This window comes from Diospyros lotus, chromosome 8 (assembly GCF_014633365.1).
Source record: "Diospyros lotus cultivar Yz01 chromosome 8, ASM1463336v1, whole genome shotgun sequence".
Taxonomy (NCBI): Eukaryota; Viridiplantae; Streptophyta; class Magnoliopsida; order Ericales; family Ebenaceae; genus Diospyros; species Diospyros lotus.
In genome coordinates, this window is record NC_068345.1 from 35,454,725 (window position 1) to 35,481,829 (window position 27,105).

General features: G+C 37.3%; 2 protein-coding genes across 3 annotated transcripts; one reads left to right on the top strand and one right to left on the bottom strand.

The window, feature by feature from the left end:
* LOC127807939 (lecithin-cholesterol acyltransferase-like 4) lies at nt 1-18,785 on the bottom strand. The gene is made up of 11 exons (XM_052346176.1): nt 18,317-18,785; nt 8,141-8,232; nt 7,118-7,236; nt 5,173-5,308; nt 4,954-5,005; nt 3,902-4,002; nt 3,145-3,327; nt 2,501-2,658; nt 1,998-2,052; nt 1,585-1,638; nt 1-606 (listed from the first exon to the last, which is right to left on the bottom strand). The coding sequence occupies exons 1-11, from the start codon at nt 18,567-18,569 to the stop codon at nt 187-189; spliced, it is 1,623 nt and encodes a 540-aa protein (XP_052202136.1). The 5' UTR covers nt 18,570-18,785; the 3' UTR covers nt 1-186.
* A 1,843-nt stretch (nt 18,786-20,628) lies between these two features.
* On the top strand, nt 20,629-23,696 carry LOC127808997 (cytochrome c6, chloroplastic). Of its 2 annotated transcripts, none has more exons than XM_052347771.1 (6): nt 20,629-20,787; nt 20,882-21,029; nt 22,882-22,979; nt 23,065-23,096; nt 23,371-23,434; nt 23,514-23,696. In XM_052347771.1, the coding sequence occupies exons 1-6, from the start codon at nt 20,722-20,724 to the stop codon at nt 23,652-23,654; spliced, it is 549 nt and encodes a 182-aa protein (XP_052203731.1). In that variant the 5' UTR covers nt 20,629-20,721; the 3' UTR covers nt 23,655-23,696. The 2 variants fall into 2 exon arrangements, with proteins under 2 accessions (XP_052203731.1, XP_052203733.1); XM_052347773.1 differs by having other exon boundaries at nt 20,659-20,787; nt 20,866-21,029.
* Nucleotides 23,697-27,105: the final 3,409 nt, after the last annotated feature.

Consider the following 27,105-nt stretch of genomic DNA (forward strand, 5'->3'; position numbering starts at 1 on the left):
TTTTATTGCACACTCCCCTTAACAATTGTATGTATTTTCACGTAGCATTTGAAGAGTACATGATGTCCAGAGAGCTGACAGGTAATATATACACTACACATGGGAATGTTCCAACAATGTCAGCATCAACATAGCAGACCCTCTTATAGACATTATGACACAAACAACAGTTCCAACTCAGAGATTTTAGGCATTTGCTGTTACACTAACAGCGCTGAGTTCAACATGCTGCCTACCCCGAGTCTCGGGGTGAACTACAACAGTTGCACAAGCCTGTTCCTGCATCAACTGATCATCTCCTTCATTACAGACACAGATTGAGCTGACCAAAGGCCTCCTTTCAGCTGCAGCTTCTTGCTCATCTTGTCCATCTGCAACGATTTCCCATTCCTCTTTGAGCGAGGTTACTTGAAAGCCTTTCTCTTGGTGCCTTTGAATCTCAAATACGGTCGGTAGAATCACATAATCATTTAGCGGATTGTAGAAAGGATCTGGATCCCCTGCCTTGAGCCAATGTTTTAGTATCCGGAATACATGATGGTCACAGAGGATTCCACGGTGCTCACCAGGGACTCCTACCCTTGCTTCTGCATTAAGCCCGTCAGCCTGTGGAAGTAAAATGGAACTGCAACTATGAGATTGCTATTGAATTTCTTTAAAAAAAAAAGCGCCTCACTGTTTTAAGTAACCAATTTTAACAGTTTATAATTCGTACCCATTTAACTTTGAGTTGCATTCTTAAACGCATGATAGTCAGAAGCTGCTCTTGCTCCAGGACTTGGAAACAAATAAATTGACAAAAAGTTACCTTGCTAGCTTTATAATTTGAAAATACCTGATGAAAAATGTTTCATATACAATATCATATCAAAGCCTTCATCCCACTATGTGAGGTTAGCTATATGAATTTTTAGCTCACAAATCATTTTTATCCATCTTATTTTTTATAAAACTTTTATAACTCATATCATATCTAAGTGTCTACCACCAAGATTTTCTTAGTCTTCAATCTACCTTTTTTACTATATACTTGTTTCATCTCTCCATTCTCGTCATATCTAAGAGTCATTACGCATAACCTCAATTTTAATTTCATTTTATCTTGTATGGCCACACATCTATATCTTAACATGCTCATTTTATTTATCAACACTGTAAGTTTAGTTTGTTTTAAGTTTTGTATTTTTTTTCTTTTGGCCAAGTGATTTGTTTTAAGTTCTTCATCAGACTTTTCTTCTTACATTACAAAAAATATCCAAACAACATTGACTTCAAACTTCAGACCTTCCATTATATAAACTATATCTAATGCCATTTTATTTCTGTCAGAAGTTCGAAAAATCACAGCAACAAAACTGTGGTTGATATCCAAGTATCGTGTAAGAAAACTTGAAAAGTGACATGCACCGATGTTTAAGGCTATTATTAACAACCAAAGCAAAGCAGACCCTTTCACTTTGCACCCCACCCCCTTTTATGAGGGCAAAGCAGAGCAGATTTCCAGAACTGTATGTGTTCAAAACACAAGAAATCCAATCAAAGGTTATTGGACAAAACAGCATGAGTGAAATGAAAACACTATACCTTTGCAGATTCTATAGGAACAGTTCCATCACCATCGACACATACATATTTGCCCTGAAAATGTGCAAGAAAATGCTATTATAATAGTTCCTTAATGTAATCAAGGACATGATAGATACAAAATTCTTCTGACAGTTAAAAATGACATGAATATAAAGGCCTTTTGAGATTTTATATGATCTGAAATCCAGATTCAAATCTCCAAGAAAAAAGCACCAACCATTGAATACTGAGATTATATGATCCTAACTCCCTAGAACAAGGTAAGCAAGGACATGAGGGATGCAAAAAATCTCCAGCATTTGAGATGATATGATCTCAAATGCAGACACATATCTCACAAAAAATTCCCCAGTATTTCCAACTTACTGAGATTATATGATCTCAACTTTCAGTTGAAGACCATCATTTACCTTAAAAAATGGTAATTGTTGCAAATCTGTGACAGGTGCTTCCCCACTTCCATAACTGCAACACAAAAACAATATTAGGAATTCTCAATATCCAGACAAATCAATCATTTTTCTTCATGCTCCATGGAACAGAAGACTGATTTTAGAACCTGATCAGCTTGTTCAACAGGTTTCAAGGGGACTGGTGTCTGGGCCAGTCTAGACCAGGGTTGTGGTTTATTTAGTCAAATGATAAGGATTTGGCCAGTTTACCATTAAATTATATCTGACTAGAAAATGAAAAAATGTGCCTAGTGATTCTGGGGCACTGTGTGGTTTCAACACCATCAAGTTAGTGTTCCTCAATTATTTTCATGTTGAAAACACCACATAATAAAGTTGCACCATTAACTAATATCTTCAGCATTTTGCTTCCCCATTAATTAAATGATACACAACTACCAAAATTTAACCAGCATGGATTGCAGCAAAAATGGCAAGAGAACTTAATTCAGAGATTTTACCGCACACTATGAGGTGTCGCAAGATTTGTCCCATATATATTGTAGAACTTAACTTGAGGTGGAACCTTAGCACTGGACAAGATCTTTCTTGTCTCATTAGCCCATTTCAATATCTCCAAGTTGAATGGCACAGGAATTTCTACTCCATCATAATACAACTGGAACAAGGGGAAACGGACAGAAATGTAAAGCAAGGTTAGTCCCCATAGATATGCTCATCTTAAATTTCAGTATTAATCTCACAACTCAATCTATAGAAGGAGTCGGCACAACATTGGATATAAATTTATATAGAAAAACCAATTACAAAGCATCCATATAACAAGCCTTCTCTACAATGGTACTCAGGCCATTGTTTTAAATCTGGTTCATAATTGACCAGCACATTCTTTCATCTTATGGAATTGTTGGTACAATTACCAGAGGATTTCAATGAAAAATAGATTACATAGTTTTATTTCTTTTCAGAATTTATGAACAGTAGAAATCCAATATCACAAGAACTTTAAAAAAGTTAGCTAACATATTAATGTTTTCAAATATTTCTTTCACCCTAAGAAAACAAGCTAACAAAAGAGAATACCACAAAATTAAAGACATTGAATCTTTGTCTGATATGTATCGGATAGAAAATCACGGCTCACCGTGTTGCTTGAAAGAGCTTCTGTAAAAACTGATATGCTTTCTTCTGCAGAATACGACTCCAGCGTAACACTGTAATTTCCATCAGTATCATACTTCTGTCTCCAAATTTCCAAAGTTGGATTGTGTTCCCACCGGAAATCACAACAAGCCATCAATTCAAATATTGATGGACATTCAATGAGCTGAAACAGCATATGAACATTTCCTGATTAGACCATCAAACTTACAAGTCCAAACTTATGTGATAGATGTCAAATCAAAAGTAGCATAATCCAACAAATGACAAGGACCTAGTGCTTCTGAAAAACTGTCTGAGGAGATACCATCACACAGTTGGATTCCATGATGCAACCTAGCATTTCTGATGGAAGTCTTATCTCAAAAACTTCTTGTGCTACCTTTCCTCAACTTATTTCCCTCTCACATTGGGCAGAGAGAGAGAGAAAGTCATCTTTTTTTTGGGTGTGTGTGTGTGTGTGTGTGTGTGTGGACATCTGACGTAGTGACCATGAAGGTGGAAAAAAGTAAACAAATGACAAGAACCTAAATTGAGAAGACAGACAAGCAAAACTTTAGTAGTACTATCCAACTCCTAAGCTGTCCATACATCTCAAATTGACATTTTTTTTTCTGCAGAATTGTCAAGCAAACAACCACATACCATTCAGAAATAAATGCAATATTATGACTAATGTGAATAAATCATGGAGGAAATAAATGCAAATTTTAAAATAAAATGTGAAAATGGACTCATACCAGTTGATGCATACTCCATTTTGATATGAAAAAATTCTGCTCCCACCCTTCCACAAAAGACATACCATTCAGAAAGGTAGATGCAATGTAACCAGGTGCGCCTGTCAATGCATCAATTAGAATGAGACACTCAATAAATACAGCTACTTCAAGATCTTTAACTTTCACAACAAAAGCCGCCCATATGGAATACATATTCTTGTCAAAGTACGGAAGCCAAAACCTAATGGTCCATTTTGCTTAAAGTTTCTCTAAACAAAATCATGGAACTTTAGAAACATTTAGCATCCATATAGTTACCATAAAGGTTTCCAATTGCTATGACAATTGAAGAACACAATATCAATTCAGCAAGTTTATTTATTTTAACAAGTTCATTACCCAAAATTCACATATCTATCTAAGACCATCCAAGCTGAGTGGCAAACTAAACTTAATAAACTTTTTCTGACCAATAAATAAAAGAACATAATAAAGAAGTAGCAGATAAACAAGAACTCTTAACTATTTGACAACTGAAATAGAGCTTGCTTGAATTAAGGCCTCATAGTTTGCATGCTTCAAAAAGTAGTTTTTTTATTATGTAAGTGTGTGTGTGTGTATAAAGCAGCTAACTTGTATGTTATAGACAAACGAAAGACACAGGAGGAAAAAGGAACAAAAAGATAGAAAATTTTCCAATTAAGTATTAAATTCCTTTGAATCCCCACAAAGCAAGAGATGGTTAAACAAAAGATTAACTTGCACAACTTAGGAGAAGTTCTTTTATTTTATAATTTACAACTTAATAGAAACTTAACGTTGATTAGATGAGATTTAAGTCACGGAAAATTAAAAAAGTTCACCATATGCTAACCAACTGCGTGGAAAATTACAAGAGGAAATAAAAAGCATTTCATTATAAGCATATTTACAGGTCCTACAAAAGAGAATTATGAAAGAAAAAGAAAAGCTCATTGTTTGCTGTATTTGATTCCACATTTCAGGCTTATTGAACTGCACTCTAGCAGCAGAACATCATCAACTGGATATCCAATATTAAAATCACTTACCCTGAAATGGTGCAGCAATTGCTATCCAATTTTTCACATACTTCTCAAAGATCTGCAGAACAAATATTATCATCACATGATTATTTTCATCTACATCTAAAGAAGCACAGGTAACAATGTCAACAGCAAACCCGCATTGAATAGTTAACTGGAGAGGAATCAAGAAAGAACAAAGAACATCAACTTAAGAAATTAACAATGTAAGACGTGGAATTTTACATCACTGCGCAGGCACATGAAACATTTCACCAGAAGACCCCCCATTGAATGACTTATTATGTTTATCTTTTTCCCTCCGGAAGCATTATATACAGACTCCAGCTTTGCAGCCAAGCTATCCAATGTTTCATGGAACCTAAAATTGAAGCAAAATGTAAACATATTGCATTCAAGAGGAAGACAACATATGTCAAACTGCTCTACTCTATTATGACAGTGAGCATTTTACAGTAAATTTTAATCTAAATAGCACAACATTTTATTTCATATAAACAGTAACTAGAAACATAAATAACCAGGTACCGGATCAATGCCACTTTGTCTCTACAAAAAGGATAGAATACATGTTGCATGAAACAAAAGGGCAAATTGGAGTTTCCTGCTGAGCCCACGTTGGCATAATTCAAGGCCATCAAGTTTTTTTTTGGAAAGCTCATTACTTAATGTTCTGGTTGACATGCTGATGCTAGTTTTTGGTGTGTTTTATATGTACTTGAAGTGGTGAAAATTTAAATTGTATACAAAATCACAAGAGCTACAGCACATGGCCTATGCTGGGTCTTCTCTATGGTGTAACACTCTTTGATGTTATGCTCTGCTCTTAGTAGTAGAAGTGCCAAGATAATATTCAGCGTGATTAAGGAGGGATTTCAAGAAACTACAATATATATTAACAGTCTTTCTATCTGACTCCACAAGTTCTGACAATTTCAGAAGCAATGACTGAATGGCAGGACCCTAGGAGCTGAAACCCAAGGGATTCAAAGAAATGTTTGCAGAAGGATTCCCCTCCTCTCAACTTATAGTTGTGTTAGAACTCAGAGATAGAACAAAATGAAATTAACTCTCAAAGCTTAGAAGCATGTGAAGAAACACATTCCAACAAGTTGTGATTTATAATAGTTTCAACATTAATCTACATCATAACACTGAAAACTTCCCAGCACTATTTAGCTCAAAATTGGCACCAGAATCCCAAAAAGAAGGTGCAACTCAGAACTTCCACCAACCAATTTACGAAAGGCAGGCAATCAAAAATTGTTCTATATGCATGTTAGAGGCAAAAAGCATTTAGCTTTAAGGCTGCATTAGCCCCTGGGTGCCATAAAGGAGAACCTTAAAGCGTTTGTTCACTAGAACCAGGATAAGCATTTTGTTTAATTGTACATGAAACATGAGAAAGTTAACAACACATTCCGTAAGGCAAAAAACATACATATAGAACAACCAACACAACTGGAGACTTTCCGACATTTGTTTCATCATTTTTCAGAAAATTATTCATAGAAAACTGCTTATGGAAAAGAAAATATTGATCAAAGACGACAAGTCTGAAAGAACAGGCACATGCAAACAATATGAACAGAGTAGACGAAACAGGGAAGGGAGGGGGAAGAGAAGGGAGGGAGGAAAATAGAAAGAAGAAAAATTAGTAGCAAAGTAACTAAAGAATTCCAAATAAGAAGAGATGAATTTACTGTCTCGAAATCTAAATATAACAAGAAAAGTGGCACCAAGAATTGCAAATTACAAGATTCAGAGATAAATGTAACATATCCCAGAGCTCAAAACACTGACCAATCATTACTCTTAAAATAAATTCATTTGACTTTTTCCACTGGCTATTTATTACTAAAACATGAAGAAAATGCTCTGAAGGTGGCTCATCAACAATTCACAACAGATTAGAAACAAAGATAATTCAATATAAAGCCAAGTACAGTTATATGAAAGGTCATTGAAGGTAAGAAATGAACAATGGCCTTATCTTTTTATCATAGATTAATTACTTATTAGCTAATATAACAAAGGCGCCCGAGAATCTGGACTATGATTTCTCCCCCAGTAAATAAGGCAGGAAGGCAGAAATGAGAAATAAAAATATCATTAAAATTTCAATGCATCATGGTTAATTGAACTTCCAGCATGCTAGAACAGCAGATACCTGTTACTCTGACGGAAATCATATCCGAAACCAAAAAGTGTTTTCCCCTCTTGGAAGCCCCATTTTATCATTTCCACTATCATGTCATGGAAATAATATACACTTTCACGCCCAATGACCTGGGGAAAGAGAAAAATGTATGATCGACATTCAGCAAAACCTTTAATCAAATGAAGGACAGAAATATCTAAAATCAGAGTAAAAGAAAATACGATATGGCTACTTAAAGAAAGTAAATGTTAAAGCAGTAAGACAATGGGAATGGTCACAGTTTTAGTGGTGGATAAAATGATATAAATGGCAAGTCACAAACAGGTGGACAATTAATCTCTCATTAACAACATACCAAAGGAGCATGGTGCATGCAGTTTGAAGGCTCAAACTAATTTTTGATTCAGGATAATGGCAAGTCAAAGCCCTAAACTAGTTTATGATTCAGTATATGTCTGCAAAGAAGCCCAGAAATGGTAAGTCAAAATCCTCTATCTATTGATTGGTTGTAATATACATGCGCATTATATAGGTATGTTTTGTGTCTGTTGGAAAAATTTAATGGTCATGACATTTTACAAGAAGAAACTGAACTCATAAATATATTATCTACTAAACCTGAGGTTGTTTTCAAAATTAAATCATCACAACTCTTGCATCACCGCATTGAGTTTTCCGAGGATTAAATAAAAGATCACAAAAAGTACAAGCTTTACCTGTGTCCAAAAAGAAAGTCAAACTACAAGTATGTAAATGCATGCTTGTTTGTTTTACATGGGAATATCCTAATTCCCTACCTTTCCTAGTCAAATTTGGATTAGGACTGGACAATATAATTGTGAATGCACTATGTGAACCCAATTTTACCGTGGTACTCATCAGATCCATTGGAATTAACATTTTTAAGATTCCTGGCATCCATATAAAGGCTGAGGTACCAAATCAAGCTAAATAATAAAAGAAAATACTATCTCCTTCGGATGGAGCGCATCACCATGCAAAACAGAAACCAGAGCCAAAGACAGGACGCACCATGTCGGGATCTAATACATCAATTGCATACAGCCCATATCTATATTCAGGGACCACAATTTTGGTCTTACGATCCAGAGACACAGTTTTACCTGCCCCAAAGAAAAAACTTTAAGTCCTTCATTGAAACATAAACCAAAAAAGCTCACATGTAAAAAACTAAATGCCTTTTCTAACAGATGCAATCGCATTAAAACACTATACAAAACAAAACAAAACAAAACAACAAGCAGCCACTATAGGGTAGAGCATTCTTGAAAGACCTACAGTACATATCACATACTGGATATAAAGTTTAGGTCTCAAAAGTTTAGCCCCATTACCCATGCTCAAATGAAGCAGTTCAGCTAAACAGACAATAGAGGAAGTACTCAAACATTTAGGGCCGGTTGAGTTGTAGAAAAACATTTTCTAATTTTCTTTTTCATTGAATGATTGTGTTGAGTTATATGGTTATATTTATATAGTACACCTAGGGTTAATCTTATGTTAGAGCCCGTGGCCCATGGCCCGTTTAGTATTTTGTGTATATATATATATATATATAGGTGTATAGTATGAGTTTAATTAATTGAATATACATATTAAAAGCTAGGGTTATCTTCCTAAGCTTCACATGATATCCAAGCCAAAATATAAAACCCTAGCCGCCGCCATACGGACCCCATCCGTTGCCACCGGTCACTGGCATCTGCCGTCGCTCCAGCGCACCTCCACGCTTCATTCTCTGTGCTGGATCATCCAGCCTTTCTTTTTGGCTTATTTAACCCCTTTCGTTTCAGATCTGTTGATCTTGTAGGGCTCCCTTTTGTCCAACATGGTTGGTACAAGTAAATCTGACTCCTTCTCTGGTATTCTGTCTCTCTCTCCAGCCATTGCTACTGAGAAGATGATGGACAGTTTCAATTATATCTCCTGGTCCAAGGCGGTTGAACTATGGTGTATGGGTCAAGGTTTACAGGATCATCTAACTGCTAAGTTCGAGAATATGACCACAAATAAAACTGAGTAACAAAGAGCTGATGCTCTATTGTGCAATCTCCTGTGGCAGTCAATTGATCATTCTTTTCATCCGATTTATACTAACTACACCACGTGCTGTGAATTGTGGGCTCAGGCCAAGGAGCTATACACTAATGACATCCAACGCTTGTATTTGGTGGTGTACTGCTCAGTTTACGACAACAGGGTCTGACTATTCCTAATTTTCTTGGTCAGACGGCCTTTATTAAAGCTGAATTTAACTCTTTGTTACTTGTCGATAAGACCGTTGCAGAGGATCTAGCTCAGCGGGATAAGTTCTTCATGGTGTGTTCTCTTGCTGCCATTGGTCCCGAGCTTGCTCTTGTTCGTGATCAGATTCTTGCTAGTCCTACTGTACCTACTATGGATGAAGTGTATTATTGTCTTTTTCGGGTTTCATCTGTTCCTACAGTGCCTCCCTCTTCCGCAGGTGATCATTAGTTATGACTTTACAGGTTCAGAGTAGGGGCAAACAGGGAGGAGATCATGGTAATCGGGGCAAACGCCCCAAGTGTAACTACTATCACAAGTGGGGGCATACTAAGGAACAGTGTTATAAGTTGCATGGCCGCCCTCCTCCTGTTAATGTTGCTCATGCTGATAGTTCTCGATCTGAGTCCTTTGATGGTCATCCACTGCAATCTGCCATTCTCACTGGGGCTGACTATGATGAGTATCTCAAATATAAGACGTCCCAGACTCCCAGCAATCCTCATCCACAATTACTTCTATCGTTGTCACACAGGCAGTTTACTAAGGGTTATTTTTAAATTTTTGCTGATTAAGACATTTATATTGTAAGGTGTATCTCGGTTGCCACCCTGGGCGCTAGGTGGACTAGCAAGTTGGTTAGAATCAGGTTGTTACACGGTTAAGGAGAGGGCCCCAACTGTCAGGGGTAATCTCTCAACGTCCTTATAAAGGACCCTACCGTGAGATGTAATGGCATGCTGAAAATCAAGAAGATTCTCTTCCAGCTATTCTCTCCTCCTTTCTCCCTCTGACACTCTTGTCTATCTCTCCCTCTTTCTCTTTCTCTCTATTCTTGCTGTTTCCTTCTTCCGACGACTCCACATCGCGTGGAGTTCTGAATTTCTTCTTCCGCAATCCCCTTAGAATTGTGGTAAAAGCTATCACAGTTGCACAAGGTTGTGACACATTGGTATCAGAGCCCTGTTCTGGCCCGGTGGGTGGAAGGGATAACTTATGGCTGAAGGGACGCGTATGAAGAACTTCGAAACCTAGTTGCAACAAACTGGGGTAGTGATAGCGGAATGCCAAAATAAGATGGAGCAGTTGGAGCCGGGTACGACTCGGAATCAGGAGGCGATCCTTGCACTAGATCATCAGGTGGAGAACGCCATGGGTGGAATGGAAAGGAGGTTGGAAGAGTCCATTATGCGGGTACGGGAGGAACTGGGTGCACAAATGCATGGCCATGTTGGGCCGACAACAGCCGATAAGGCTAGCACCTGACTTTCCTCTGAGGGAAGGGATGGATCCTAACCTTCAAAGGGATGGAGCTGGTCGGGAGCTAGAGATACATGAGGAAGAGATTAACCAAGGTGGCAGAGACGAAGGAATACTGGGAAAGGGACCAAGGGGCTCGATGAACCATCAACCACAGGGGTTCCCTCTTCCTAGGATGGAAGTTCCAGTGTTCGAAGGCATTAACCCGCAGTGGTGGATAAGGAAATGCGAATGGCTGTTCGAATGGCATAACATTCCAGAGCGGCAAAAGGTGTCATTGGCAGCAGCCTACTTCAATGAGGAGGTTGATGCTTGGTATCAAGGAGTGATACGGCTAAAGAGAAACCAGACGTGGGGGGAGTTCACAGAGGCACTATGTGGAAGGTTTGGAGAAAAAAACATGGTTGACATTGTGGAAGAGTTCAACAAGCTCAAATAGTTGGGAAGTGTGGAGATGTACCAAAGATGCTTTGAGGAGATGAGGTCTTACATGATCCAATATAACACCTATCTAACTGAAGCCTATTTTGTATCAAGTTACTTGAGTGGCCTCAACGACGAATTAAGGCCAATGGTAAAGGTACTTAGACCCCAAACTGTAGCTCAAGCATCGGAAGATGCTCGGTTACAAGAATTGGTAGTAGAAGCCTTGTTAAAGAAACAAAGGTAGCAGACAAAGGGGATGGTGGCAGGGACCCAAAATGGAGTAGGGAGGTATTTTAACCGGGAAGTAGGCAGGGGTACCAGTGGGGTAAGAGGAATTATAGGTCCAAACGCAACACCCTCGGGAGATCAATTGAGGGAGCAAAGAAGGTTGGCCGGACTATGTTTCTGTTGCTAGAAGGGAATGAAGGTAGTGACCAGGAGGTGGAGGAAGAAGTAGATGGGGGCATGGAAGACAATGGAGAAATATCCATTCATGCCTTGAAAGGAGTGGCCAACAATAAAATCGTTAAGGTAGAGGGCAGGCCAAGGGCAGTAACCTGATGATTCTAATTGATAGTGGGAGCACCCACAGTTTTATCGATGAGAACATTGCAAGAAGGCTAAATTGCCAGTTGATTGGGACGCCTCCCTTGAGCGCAACAGTGGCCAATGGCCAGAAGGTGTTGAGCACTTCAGCCTGCAATGGGTTTTCGTGGGAGATGCAAGGAGAGAAATTTGTGATCGATTTAAGGCTGTTGCAGTTGGGAGGCTGTGATATGGTCTTGAGGGTGGATTGGATGAAGGGAGTGACCCCTATTAGTTTTGATTTTAATCGTATGGAAGTATCCTTCGAAAATGAGGGTAAAAGAATGACCATCACAGGTGGAAAAGAAGCTGGGATGTGCAAGCTGATGTTTAGGAAAGGTCTGAGGAGAGTCATGAAGGGGAAATGGGGTCAATGGGCTTAGCTCTTTTCAATAGTGGCCAAGGAAGACACACTCGAGGAACAAGGAGAGCTGGGGCAGTCTTACCTAACAGTCAGCAACCAGAAGGAGCCTCCTGACTAGGTAACACATTTGGCTTTACTTGATGATTTATTGGTGAAATATGAGGACCTCTTTGTAGAACCAAGATCCCTACCCCCTAACCGACTATTTGACCATTCGATTAACCTCAAACCGAATACAGAACCAGTTAACATTAGAGCCTACCGATACCCACCTATCCAAAAGAATGAGATTGAGAGGATGGTTAGGGACATGCTCCAACAATCCATTATCAAACCAAGTCAAAGCCCGTTTGCCTCCCTTGTTTTGTTAGTGAAAAAAAAGGATAGAACGTGGCGGTTTTGTGTAGACTACTGCCACTTGAATTCCATCACAATCAAGGACAAATTTCCCATACCTTTGGTGGAAGATCTTTAAGATGAACTCCAAAATGCCCAATTCTTTTCCAAACTTGATTTGCGCTCGGGTTATCATCAAATTAGGATGAGACCCGAGGATACTCCTAAAACATTCAAAACCCACCATGGCCACTTCGAATTTCTGGTAATGCCATTTGGGTTTTACCAACGCCCCAGCCACCTTTCAATCACTCATGAAACACATCTTTGAGCCCCACTTGTGAAATTCATCTTAGTTTTCTTCGATGAGATCCTTATCTATAGCTCCACCTTCGAACAACACTAGCAAACCACCCTAGACATCCTACGGTCCCACCAATTATTCATCAAGAAATCCAAATGTGAGTTTGGTCAAGGGCAGGTGGAGTATTTGGGGCACATAATCTCTAAGGGAAAGGTGAGCACTGACCCAAAGAAGATCGAGGCTATGGTGTCCTGGCCGAGGCCCACAATTGTGAGGGCCCTTAGGGGATTTCTTGGGTTAACAAGATACTATTGGCGGTTTGTCAAAAACTATGGAGTTATCAGCCGACCTCTGACCGAGTTGCTGAAAAAGGGGAAATTTAATTGGGGCTCCAAGGCAGAAAAGACATTCCAAGAGGTGAAGGAAGCCATGAGTAGGGTGCCTGAGTTGAAGCTGCCAGATTTTGAGAAGCCTTTTACTCTGAAAACTGATGCGAGTGGGACGGGTATTGGGGCAGTGCTGGCACAGGAAGGAAGACCTATTGCTTTCCTAAGCCAAGTGCTAGGCCCTAGACATTTTGGACTAAGCATCTATGAGAAGGAATTTTTGGCAGTCCTAATGGCAGTGGATAGGTGGAGGCATTACTTGGAAGAGGGGCAGTTTATCATCAAAACGGACCACAAAAGCCTGAAATACTTATTGCAGCAAAGGCTTCAAACGCAGCTACAGCGCAAGGGGATGGCCAAGCTCATGGGATTAGATTACACGATACAGTATAGAAAAGGGAAAGAAAACATAGCAGCGGATGCCCTTTCCCAATGCCATGAGGGGGGAAGCATTGCAGCAGTCACAGTAGTGACTCCGCAGTGGTACAAGGAAGTGGTCAGCAGCTATGAAGGAGACCAAAGAATTGCGGCCTTGCTGGAGAAGTTGACTGTGAGGCAAGAAGAGGTGGAGGGGTATAAACTGAAGGAAGGGATGCTGAGGTACCAGGAACGTATAGTGATCGGGGACAAGGCTGAGTTAAAAAGGAAGATCATGCAGGCCTTGCATGAGTCGCCCTTAGGGGGCCATTCAGGCGAACAAAACACATATGTGAGGGTTAAGGGGATATTTTATTGGCCAAGAATGAAGGCGGAGGTCAAGGAGTTTGCGAGGGGTTGTGATGTTTGCAAAAGGTGCAAAACAGAGTGAGTACCCTACCCAGGACTGCTGCAACCCCTCCCCATTCCGAAGCTAGCTTAGTCAAGTGTATCAATGGATTTCGTGGACGGCTTACCTAGATCAGAGGGAAAAGACAGTGTTCTAGTGGTGGTGGATCGATTTACCAAATTCGCCCACTTCATCAGATTGTCCCATCCTTATATGGCTCAGGAGGTGGCATGGGTGTTCCTAGATTGCATGGTTCAGCTGCACGGGGTTCCCCATAATATAATTTTCGATAGGGATAGCATTTTCACCAATCTGATGTGGCAGGAGTTGATGAAATCACTGGGGACGGACCTAAGGTTGTCCATGGCATACCACCCTCAAACGGATGGCCAAACCGAGAGAGTGAATCAATGCCTTGAGACCTATCTAAGGTGTATATGCCTAATGCGACCTAAGGAATGGCATAGGTGGTTATCTTTGGCACAATGGTGGTATAACACCACCCAACATTTAGCCATTAAAGTGACCCCCTTCGAAGCTCTGTTTGGATACAAACCACCCGTGCTACCAGCAGTAGGAGGAGGATCAAACGCAACCACCGTAGAAGAGTACTTACAGAAAAAGAGAGAAGTGACCCAACAAATGAGACAAGAGCTGGCCTTTGCCCAACACCGCATGAAGCAGTATGCGGACAAGAAGAGAATGGAAAGGGAGTTTGAGATTGGGGAAGAGGTGTATCTAAGACTGAAACAACCACACCTAAGGTCATTGACACAAAGGAAGGCGACCAAGCTTAGCCCTAGGTACTTCGAGCCCTTTCCTATAACTAACAAGGTAGGAAGAGTGGCATACTGATTGCAATTACCGGTCGACACCCACATCCACCCTATATTTCATGTTTCACTACTGAAGAAGTCGATTGGGGGGCAGCCAGCAAGTTCCACGTTGCCATCTTTATCCAAGGGGAGTGAACAAGCTGCAGAACCAGAGGCCATACTCAAAAGGCGAGTGATCCAACGAGGAGGGGTGCCATTAATCCAAGTCTTGGTTAAATGGCAAGGAAACACTACGGAGGGCAACACATGGGAATACCTACCTGAACTGCTCCAGAAGTTTCCCCGAGCGGTTAGCCTACTCAATCTTCCTTGAGAACAAGGAAGCATTTAAGAGGGGAGCATTGTCACACAGGCAGTTTACTAAGGGTTATTTTTAAATTTTTGCTGATTAAGACATTTATATTGTAAGGTGTATCTCGGCTGCCACCCTGGGCGCTAGGTGGACTAGCAAGTTGGTTAGAATCAGGTTGTTACACGGTTAAGGAGAGGGCCCCAGCTGTCAGGGGAATAATCTCTCAACGTCCTTATAAAGGACCCTACCGTGCGATGTAATGGCATGCTGAAAATCAAGAAGATTCTCTTCCAGCTATTCTCTCCTCCTTTTTATCTCTCTGACACTCTCGTCTCTCTCTCTCTCTCCCTCTCTCTCTTTCTCTCTATTCTTGTTGTTTCCTTCTTCCGACGACTCTACATCGCGTGGAGTTCTGAATTTCTTCTTCCGCAATCCCCTTGGAATTGTGGTAAAAGCTATCACAGTCGCACAGGGTTGTGACAATCGCCCACTCTAGTGATTCCATTGCCTATCTCGCTCAGTCATCCTCTTTAGGACCATGGGTCTTGGACTCAGGTGCTTGGACTCAGGTGCTTCTAACCATATATCTAGTAATCCCCATTTGTTCTCTCATTTTACTAATTTTATTTCTTTACCTTCTGTAACATTAGCCAATGGGTCCAAAGCAGTTGCTAAAGTTGTTGGCACTGCCAAACCCTTACCTTCTCTGCCTTTAAATTATGTTCTTTATCTTTCTCATTGTCTCTTTAATCTTGTCTCTGTTAGTAAACTTACGCATGCCTTAAATTGTTCTATCACCTTTGATGACCATTCTGTTACTATCCAGGATTGCGGTACGGGACAGATGATTGGCGTCAGATGTGAATCGCAGGGTCTCTATCATCTCAACCTTCCTGCATCTCTTGTTACTTGCTCGGTGACTGAGTCTCCTGCTCTTCTCCATAATCGTTTGAGACATTCTAGTTTGGCTAAATTTTAGAAAATGGTCCCCAATTTGTCTAGTTTGTCGTCTTTTCATTGTGAGTCTTGTCAACTTGGAAAATAGTCTCGCACTTCTCTTCCAAAGCATGTTAATAATTGGGTTGTGTCCCCGTTTGATTTAGTTCATTCTGATGTCTGGGGCCCTAGTTGTGTCATGTCTGTTTTGAATTTTCAATATTTTGTAACGTTTATCGACGATTATTCTCATTGCACATGGTTATATTTAATGAAAAATCGTTCTGAGTTATTCTCAATTTTTTAATCCTTTTGGGCTGAAATCAAAACACAATTCATACCTTTGTTCAAGTATTGCGCAATGACAATGCCCATGAGTATTTTTCTATTCCCTTAACTACCTTTATGTCTTCTCAGGGGATCTTGCATCAGTCGTCTTGTGCCTATACTCCACATCAGAATGGGGTTGCTGAGCATAAAAATAGACATTTGATTGAAATTGCTCGCACTCTTCTTCTACATCATCATGTCCCCTTTCGCTTTGGGGCTAAAGCTGTCCTCGCAACTTGCTATCTCATTAACAGGATGCTCTCATTGGTTCTTCAACACCAGATTCCTCACTCTCTCTTGTTTCCTGATCAACCATTATATATTCTTCCTTCCCATGTCTTTGGTTGCACCTATTTTGTTCATAATCTGTCTCCAGGTCAAGATAAATTGTCTGCTCGGTCCATCAAATGGATTTTTCTTGGCTACTCTCACTTTCAGAAGGGTTATCGGTGAATGATACTTGGTTTAAGGTTGTCTATGTGGATGATATTGTTATTACAGGTGATGATCAGGATGGTATTGTTTAGTTGAAGAAACATCTTTTTCATCATTTTCAAACTAAGGATTTGGGGTTAATTAAATACTTTCTTGGCATAGAAGTTGCTCAGTCCAGTTCTGGTGTTGTTATCTTTCAATGAAAGTATGTGTTAAACATTCTGGAAGAAACTATGATGCTTGATTGTAAACTTATAGATTCTGCTACGGACGCTAATGTAAAGCTCTTACCAGGACAGAGGGAACCTCTCGCTGATCCTGGGAGATTTCATAGGCTAGTCAGAAAACTTAATTATCTCACTATCACTCGCCCAAACATTTCTTTCTCAGTCAGTGTTGTCAGTCAGTTTTTACAGTCTCCTTGCGATAGCCACTAGGATGCAGTAGTCCGAATTCTCATGTATATTAAGGGAGCTCCAAGTAGATGACTATTGTATAAGGACAGAAGTCATACTTAAGTAGTCGGATATTCTGACGCTGATTGGGCAGATTCTCCCTCTAATAGACGATCTACTTCAGGATATTGTGTTCTGGCTGGAGAAAACCTAGTATCTTGGAAAAGTAAGAAGTAAGAGGTTGTTGCTAGGTCGAGTGCAGAAGCAGAATATCGTGTTATGGCCTTGGCAACGTGTGAATTTATCTGGTTAAAACAATTGCTTCAGGAGCTCAAGTTTGGGGAGATATCACAGATGAGATTAATTTGTGACAATCAAGCTGCATTACATATTGCTTCCAATCTAGTCTTTCATGAGATGACAAAACATATCGAGATAGATTGTCACTTCATCCGAAAGAAGATTTTATCTGGCGGTATTATCACAAATTTTGTCAATTCCAATTATCAATTAGCAGATGTCTTCACTAAATCTCTCAAGGGTCCTTGAATTGAGTATATTTGTAGCAAGCTTGGTGCATATGATATATATGCTCCAGTTTGAGGGAAAGTGTTGAGTTATATGGTTATATTTATATAGTATACCTAGGGTTAATCTTATGTTAGAGCCCGTGGCCCATGACCCGTTTAGTATTTTGTATATATATAAGTGTATAGTATATGAGTTTAATTAATTGAATATACATATTAAAAGCTAGTGTTTTCTTTCTAAGCTTCACAAATTGAATCTCCAATTAGAAAACAGAGAACTCAATTTTCTTATGTTTAAACTTTATAATAGGAATTGGAAAAACATAAAAAATATGTGTTCTAAATTTTCTAAAAATGAATGCTATTAATTTTTGAAACACAAAATGTTAGGTATGTTTACTCGTAAAATTGGAGTTCAAAAATTAGAAAATGTTTTCCAGAAACTAAAGAGGCCCTTAATTTTTCTTTCTGTGAAGGAAAAAACTGTAAGAAACATTTTATACTTTAGTTCCTAACCCAACAAAGATAAAAACTTAAGTTTCCAACAACCAACAAAATTTGATTGTAAAAATTATGGTTCAATAATACACCGAAACCATATAGTTGCAACTCCAAAAGAATAAACAGCCATGTGCTTTGCTTGAACCTCCCGCTCAGCATAATTCAGCCAGTTACACGGACCGACGCAAGTAAAATTCGAAAGCAAAAGAACATTTGATTAAAAAAAAAAATCCCAACAAAAGATAAGAACGGGAAATATACCAGTAGAAGGATCAAAGAGAGACCAGAGCTTGGTACGGAAAGTGTAATCGGCGGAGAGAATCCGAACCCACACCCGCTCTTCTTCGCCGGTGTCTTCGTCCACGGCGTTCAATATGGAACCCGCGATGCCTGGCACCAACAAGACGGGGTCCAGATCAACCGGTGCCTTGACATCGGCATCTGTCTTCCGGTTATCCTTCTTGGAACGTTTCAACCACATTTCCACCGATTCAACTATGTCTCCCAACAGCATCAACTCCGATTTCCCCTCCCAAACAAAAGGATCTAGACGGTATTCATGAATCTAGAACCGTAAAGTGGGGATGAATATACCAAGAGGGGGAAGGGGAAGGGGAAAAGGGGTTGGTGACGGGGGGAGAGAGAGCCGTGACGTCGTCGGCAGACCCAAAATGGTCGAAACCAATAATTGACTTTTGGTGTGAAGCGAAACCCCTGGTTTTGCCTTATTAAGGCTGGTGATGATAGACAGGAAGATAGTGTCACTGCCGTCCTCTCCCTGCGCCCCACACACACCCTATTTTCTTTTTCATTTTTTTAAACACTTTGTAATTAATTAATACAAAGTCGCGTTACATTAATCATCTCATGTAATTATAATATTTAATAGCATTATTATTATTATTATGCTAAAATTGAGGTTCAATAGGACCGATTGTGATTGGGACGTGTGATATGTTCCGTTTGTGGATGAACAAGTGCGGTGGCATTATCAATTTTTTCTGATGGCATTGCAGTGTCTCCACGAAAGCAATAAGGTCACGGTGGGCGCGTTGCACGTGACCTTTAAAACCCGTTGTTTTTTATTTTTTTATTTAGAGCTTGCTTATTTGAGTTGAGCAAGCACCAAAGCCGAGATGTTTGACGCAGCCTCCCATTCATCTTCCTTCCATAGTTAGAGTAAGCGTGCGTTTGGTGATTACCTGTTTTTTAAAATTAAAAATAAAGAAAATATGTATTTCACTTTCACATAATTGCGGTTACAGAATATCCCATAGATGAAAATAACTTTTAGCCCACGAGCATAATCCAGCAATTGAGACTGTACATGTGTTAGTTCTAAATAATTCTAGATTCTAATCACTAAATAGTCGATCATATGGCATAATCCAGCGATTGAGACTGTGCATGTATTGGTTCCAAAGAGTCCTAGATTCTAACCACTAAATAGTCGGCCATAGGTCCTTGTTCAAATCTCGTTGCTGGGTTTCGTGATTTATCTCTCCTGCATAAATCTTGGAGCTGAGCTGCGGGAGTAAAGAATTTTACTTTTTGGTCTCAAAAAAAAAAAATTAATTTCATTCAATGATTGGAATATTAGTTCTATTCAACAATTAAATGCGGATCGATATACTTAAAATGAGAGCTTAATTAAAATGATAATATAATGGTTAATTTCATTCGATGATGATTGTATTTTATTTTTAATTTTTAAATAAATTTATTAAGTACTACAAAAATTTGATGTATTATTATTATTTAATGGAATTATTTAAAAATTAAAATCAATATACAAATACAATTGTCCTTTATTCTTCCATCTATCTTTTCTTCTCATCCATCCATAAGATTGAAAGAAATATTTTTAATTGGCCAAAGCATATTTTTATTGTTGAACTTTTACATTTTTTTTTTAAATCTTAAACTTTGTATGACTTCAAATGTGATATTGAATTGTGTAAAATCACTCATTTTAACGTTTGTCTAATAAGTAATACGCATATGCGTTGATGTGACAATTTTTTAATATATCTTTTAATTCTCTCTTTATTTCTTGCATATTTCATCTCTTTAGTATCTCTTTAGCATCCTTTTTCTCTGGTTACATCTATTCCGATTGTGTCTCATCTTTCTTTGACATCTCCTTCCTCTTTCTTTCAAATCATCTTTTTTTACTCTTTAGTTGCTCCAATTAACTAAATAAGAGTTTTGTAGATTTGTTAAATAAATAAAGTGAATTGAGAATATGCTGAGAGAATGAGGAGTTGAGGAGATGTGGGAAGAGACGTATTGGAATGAGACATAACAGGAGAAAGATAAAAAAGTTGAGAATATGTCAAATAGGGAAAAAGATCTTGAGAGATGTTAAAAAGAGAGACGGAACTAAAAATACACTAAAAATAGAGAGCGAAAATTAAGAATATACGATAAAACTATCATATCAATGTGCATGTATATCGCTCACTAGTTAGATATTTAAATAAATAATTTTGTTAGATTCAAAAACACATTTAAAGTCACGAAAAAATAAAATTTAGAAAAAAGAAAAAATTTAGGGATAAAAAATATACTTTTTGCCATTTTCAGTTCCATCTTTCATCGTTTTTCATTTGACTCAAAAGCCACAGAGATATTGCCCCTTTCCTCCGTCCATCGGCTACACAGATATGGAGCTTCTTCTGTCCTCGGTGCCTGCTGGCAAAATCAACTCCTATTCCATCTCAACAATTAAGGTATCCTCTCTCTCTCTCTCTCTCTGTGTGTGTGTATATACATTTGCGTGTGAGTTTGTTCATGTGCCATTCGTAAAGTGAAACTGTTGAAAAGGGGGGAGGAGGAGTAGAAGGACGGAACTGTGTTGTGGTTGGGAGGCAAAAGCAACAACTGAAGTTGACGACGACGATGAAGAGCTTGGCTCCGTCTCTCATGGCTGCTGCTCTGCTATCCTTATCTCCAGCGATCTTCAATCCCCCGGGTAACCGCTCATTTGCAATTCACTTCATCTTCCTGTTCCTTTCTTTTCTTTCGTTTCTTTTTACCTCAATTACCCTTGCTTTTCCGTCATTATTACGGCAATGCCATTTGCAGCTTCTGTAGAATAGATGCCTTGTACTTAATTGCACACTCCTCCTTGTGGTTTATTTATATGAAAAAACATATATATTTGTCTCGTTGTTCAAAAGTGAATGCGTAACTTTACTGTACTTTGGGATAAATTAGTGTGTGAAGTAGACATGTTAATTAGTATTTTTATGCTCTAGACTAGTTCAAATGTTTTATCGAATAATTATAATTGAAACTCAACTTAACATAACCAATTTATCAAACATTTTTATTTAATCAAATCTACCTCACCTCACCTCACTTCAATCCCGAATGGCACTTAGGTTTACACTTAATTTTAACTCTCAAATCCATGTCTCAATGCTATAGTTAGTTCATTGATCAAAATATGAAAAAAGGGAAAGCGAAAAGAGTTTGTACCAATTACTATTAGAGTAATATAATTCATTTTCAATTCTTACAACATCTTGTCACCCTCTCAAAGCTAGCCTACATAATAAAAAATAAATGGGACATCTCACTGATGTCTAGGAATGAGAAAATTTGGTGAGAAATGACAATAGAGAAAAACTTAGGTTTTGCATTTGGAACTAAGATTCATGGAAGGAAAGGAAAATTAATGCTCAAAAATAAAAAAGTAAAAGAAATAAATTCATTATTGATATTTTAAGATAAATAGATACATCTTATAATTGTTCTTGACAGGAGTTTATATCTTAAAAGTGTTGTAAAATCAACTTATCTTCAACGCTATTAAATCTCTCTCTCTCTCTCTCTCAATGTATGTGTCTATGCAACCGTTCATACAACCATCATCCATTCAATTACGCAATCAATTTTTAACTATGTTCATCATTGAATATTACTTTTTGAATTGTTTCATAGATAAATCAGTGCTAGCTTCACAAGAAAATAAATCAAAGGATAAATAGTGTTTCTTCTTGTCTCAACCAAATTTTTAGCAAGAATATTATCCCTCTTAAAAATAAAAATTCGTTACTAGGGTGCAAAATAGCTATACACCTCACTGATTATTAAGTTTTATGAGGTCAACTGAAGAAAATTCATGCAGGTAAAGTTAATTATGACTTATCAATCTTTACTTATTAAAAGTAGAGAGCCCATCATATAGATTTGAACACAAAGAAGTAATTTAGTATTTATTTTGGCGGATTATTCATTAAGTTCTTGAAGTTACATATTTATAATTGTATAAAAAAGCTTAACACGATAGTGGTGTAAATATATTCGGTTTCCTTTTTTTTTCCCTAGACATTTTAAAAATCTTTTAAAATATTTCTCTCTCTCTCTCTCTTTCCTGGTGAAGAGGCTGAGGTGGGACAATCATCCATTTTCTCTTTTTAGTTACTTCTGACTTTTCTTTTTTTATTTCTTTCTAATTGACCAGCATGCTATATATTTAATGGCAATTTTGAAAATAAAAAATCAAACTTTATACACTATATAAATTTTCTGCCAAGGGGTACAATTGCCTTCCCCCCCTCAATTAAACATAGTGTTTTTTGCAAAATTTTTGCTTAATCTTTTGACAAGTATTTGACCTTAATCATAAGAAACTAGTCTGATTTTGTTTTTGCTGTTGGTTAAGGCCAACATCGATATTTGGTCTTTTCGCATGACTTAGTTCCTATGTTAACATAAGATTCTTTGAACATACATTTCTATAAATGCTCTTTGTCTAACTTGATTGCATGCTTTCCCTCTCTTGCTCTTTTTCTTCCTTTCTCTTTCTCAACTTGCAGCTTCAATTGGACAAGTGATGGATGTCCAAAGAGGAGCCACATTATTCCGTCAGGCTTGCATTGGATGTCATGATGGAGGTGGAAACATAATACAGCCAGTGAGAGTCCCTTCACAAATAAAATCCCAGATGAGCATACTTGTATCCATCACTTCTCTAATCCACAGCTTCCTTGTCTTTGTAGGGAGCAACACTCTTTCTTAAAGATCTGCAGAGGTAATTGGTCACAATCTGCAACTCAGTTGATATTAGTGTATTAAATTTGAACTTTGGTGAAAATATAAATTGGCAATACTAAGTCCATGGCATTAAGAATTTAAATCAATTTAAAGTTACAAAATGAAAAACAATAAGATTATTGGAACCACTTTAGTTAAACACTCTTTCTTAAAGATCCACAGTTTTTGTAATTATTGTATAAAGGAAACTCTTTTATTCAGTCCTCACTTTATTGACACCTGACCTGATGAACTTTCTTTGATTTTCACAGAAATGGAGTTGATACAGAAGAAGAGATTTATCGAGTTACCTACTATGGCAAAGGAAGAATGCCAGTAAGGTTTCTTCAAAAAGTTACATATTTACCATGGATAATCTGAACAGATATAATGACAGGTTCATCAATTTCTGCAGGGCTTTGGTGAAAACTGTACACCCAGGGGCCAGTGCACATTCGGAGCCCGTCTACAGGAAAATGAGATAAAAGCTTTAGCTGAGTTTGTTAAGTCACAAGCTGGTCAAGGCTGGCCTAATATTGAAAGTTTTTCAGATTAATTTGGTGGAACAAAGTTTGAAAGATTATTTATTCTTTAATAATTGATGCTGCTTGTGCTACGGAAAACATTTTAATCTGCTTGTTTAAGTAGTTAATGTTCATATACAAAAACTAGAATGCACCAAACTCGTGTTTTGGCCTTTAATTGTAGTTATCTCAATCAGATAAACTAGCAACCAGCAAGCATCACAAGCTGTTTTATCTAGCTCTGAACATTCAATCTGCATCTCTGATTTTGAGAATGAAATATTTGGTTGAGCAGGAAGCCTAATAGCTATATTATTCTCTTCATACAATTAAAGATGCACCTACAGCTCAAAATCTGATCCTCATAACTATCAGAGATTTAGAATCTGCTATAAGATGTGATCCTTTGAGATGGTAATTGTCTGAGAACCTCATGATAGTTTTTGTCAAGGAAAGGTTGGGCTTGTTTCGCGAAGAAATACTGAAAATGGCAATGTTTTGCTCTGGTTGGTGAGTGCAAATCAATCTTCAAGTTCATGGATGTTAACTTTTTGTGCGGAAGTTATTAACATGCATGATCACATTATCTTGAACACTGATTATAGGTTCTTGCTTCTCCAGGAACTCTTTGGCAGGCTATGAATGGACAAGCTCCTGTTGTGAAAGTGATGCAGATGACCATGCAGCGGTTTGATGATGCAATGGTGCAATGCTTGTGGGGTGGATGTAATTGAACAAAGTTGTAAAAGCACACAAATGGCCTACATATCAAGCTTTTGAGGTAAGAATTAAGCCTAGTATAGTTCAAGTGGAGTTAACGTTATCAGGCTCAAGCAAGGGTAAAGTGGTTTGAGCCGTAGTTGTTGGATTAAGATCTAATGAAAGACATCATGTTCTCAATGCTGATATTGACCGTGAAATCATAGAGTGACTGGATTAGCTAGAAGCATCCAAGTTGCCTACATATCTTCTAGCCAGGAATTAAGTTTTGAGTGTAGTGTTAGGTCAAAGTTTGGAGTATCACAAGTGTATGAGAGAAGGATCAAGTCTTTCATAGAACTATGGAGGATCCGCACAGGACACAACTACAAAGGACTCTCTCCTGTATTTTGGATTAGGACTCTAGTTGAAGTTTTCGGGTAATTCCAAAATTTACAACGTTTTTTACAACTCAAAGCAGGTAGTCTTTAATCTCACCAGCGTTACTACTTAAATCAGAACTCCTCAAGTCATGGTAAGGACCCTTGAATCTCAGTTGATTATGGATTTGCATTAGATAAAATATTAACATTATGTCACTATCCAGGGATTGTCATTGTTCATTCATTCTTACTTTGATCAAATCAACTACTTCTTATAGAAGGTTAGGTGCCAAGGGTTGTACTTGGAGCTACAATTCCTTTATCTCTACAATTCCTTATCCCATTTCTTTTCTTCCTTTCCTCATCTACTACAATTCCTTTATCTCTAGATTGATCATCGCCCATTGAGAGAGCACAAGGATATCATCTTCTTCAGCTTCATTCTTGGACGGCCTATGTCTAATATCCCTTTTTAGTCTTTCTTTTTTCTTTCTTTTTCTCTCTTGTTATTCCTTAAATAACGTTTCATTTGCTACCTAATATTTCTGGGCACTTTCTCACAAGAATCAGCCTTACCCTTGAGTCCTTTGTTTTCACAAAATATACCCATACTTTGCATGAAGCATCATTACTAGTTGTGAAAAATACTTACCATCACCTGAGGGCTCCACCTCTATGGGGCCACATACTTTGCATGAGTTTATTCTAATTTTATTCGATTTTTTTTTTTTTTATGTTTTGATTACCTAATGTTTAATGTAGAATAACTCCTTATTAAGATGTGAGTTTACTGATTTCCGTTAACAATTTTCAGGTGATCGGCAGAACCCATAAAGTAGGACTCAATATGAGGGAGTAACGAGGTTATTACTACTCCTGGAACACTTGGACATCTATGACTTTGTTTTTGTTTTTCTTACTGAAATTTGTAACTTTTAAGGATGAATTTGTAAATATTAATGTGTTAAAATCATTTGGAGTGTGTTAGCGTAGTCACCAATAAAGAATTATCTTAAGTTAGAAGTGTAAATGAGCTAAGTTGAGCTATGCTCTTTTTGGGCTTAGTTCATTTACTTGTGAATGTGTTAAAGTTCAGATCGATTATGAGTCGAGTTTTATAAAGAACATTTAAATTTAATTTATTTGTATATCTTAACATTAGTTTTTGATGTGTTTAACTTAAATGAGTCTCATTTCAAATTTGTTTGTGAGCAATAACATAGTATATTTTTATAAGAAATATCTTCATTGGAAAAAAAAAATTATTGATGAAAAGGGAAAATTAATTATATAATTAAAGAAAAAATAGTTGTATAATTATTTATACACAATATATTATATGTATTATGCATAAAATATAAGTATATACTATTTTAAATGATTTCTAAAAGAATTATAAAATCTGTATGAATATAAATGATTTGAATAAACCTTTGTTTTATCTTGACTTGTTTATAAAAGAATTACGATTTTTTTTGTTTAAATTGGTTTGTTTGTTTACTAAATGAGGTCAAACCCACCTCGTTATTATTTGCCAAACGTATCGGTTGATTCCCACTTTTACTCGAGTTGTGTTCATAACTCACACTTTTTACTTATAGAAGAGTAATTTTATTATTGTTCTCAAATTAATTTTTTTTATAGTTTAATAAAATTTTGAAAAACACATCAAGATATGTGATTTGACTATTTGTCATAAATATCATTAATTTATTTATATGTGAAACATTCAACAAATTTTGATTATTCCTCTAACATGGAGCTAAACATTATATAAAAATAGATGATCAATTTTTTTTTTGGTTTTAATCTTTTGGGGTCGCATAGAATCCGAATATTGAGTATGTCAAGATTGTTTGTTTGAATTCTATACAATATAATAAGTATTGCTTTATTACGTGAAGGGTCACGAAACACGAATTTTTGAATCAGTTTTACTTAACTTATCTTAATTATCTGATTTGGCTCGATGTTTGTAATTTATAGAAAAGAAAGTGATGATTTTTGTCGAAAACTTATGTATTAGAATTTCTTTGGATTCTTACGTTACAAAAAAAAATAAAAAATTATAATTTCAAAACTATACAACACTTACTTTAATTAATTATATTTTTTATTATAATTATAATTATTTTTTAATAAATTTATTTACACAAATAGTAATATGCTCTTTTAGTCATTTTATAACTTTTTATAATTTTATAATTAATAACTTAAATGACATTTTATCTAAATATTTCATTAGCTTAAAGCACTTTACAACTTAAAACATAGCTTAAAAAAGCGTTATTCAAGTTTGAAAATTTTATTTATATTTTACTTCAAATTAAAATACACAAAAATTATAAAACATATATTTTTATCTAAAATCTATCGAATGAAAAAGATGAAATTAAAGGTA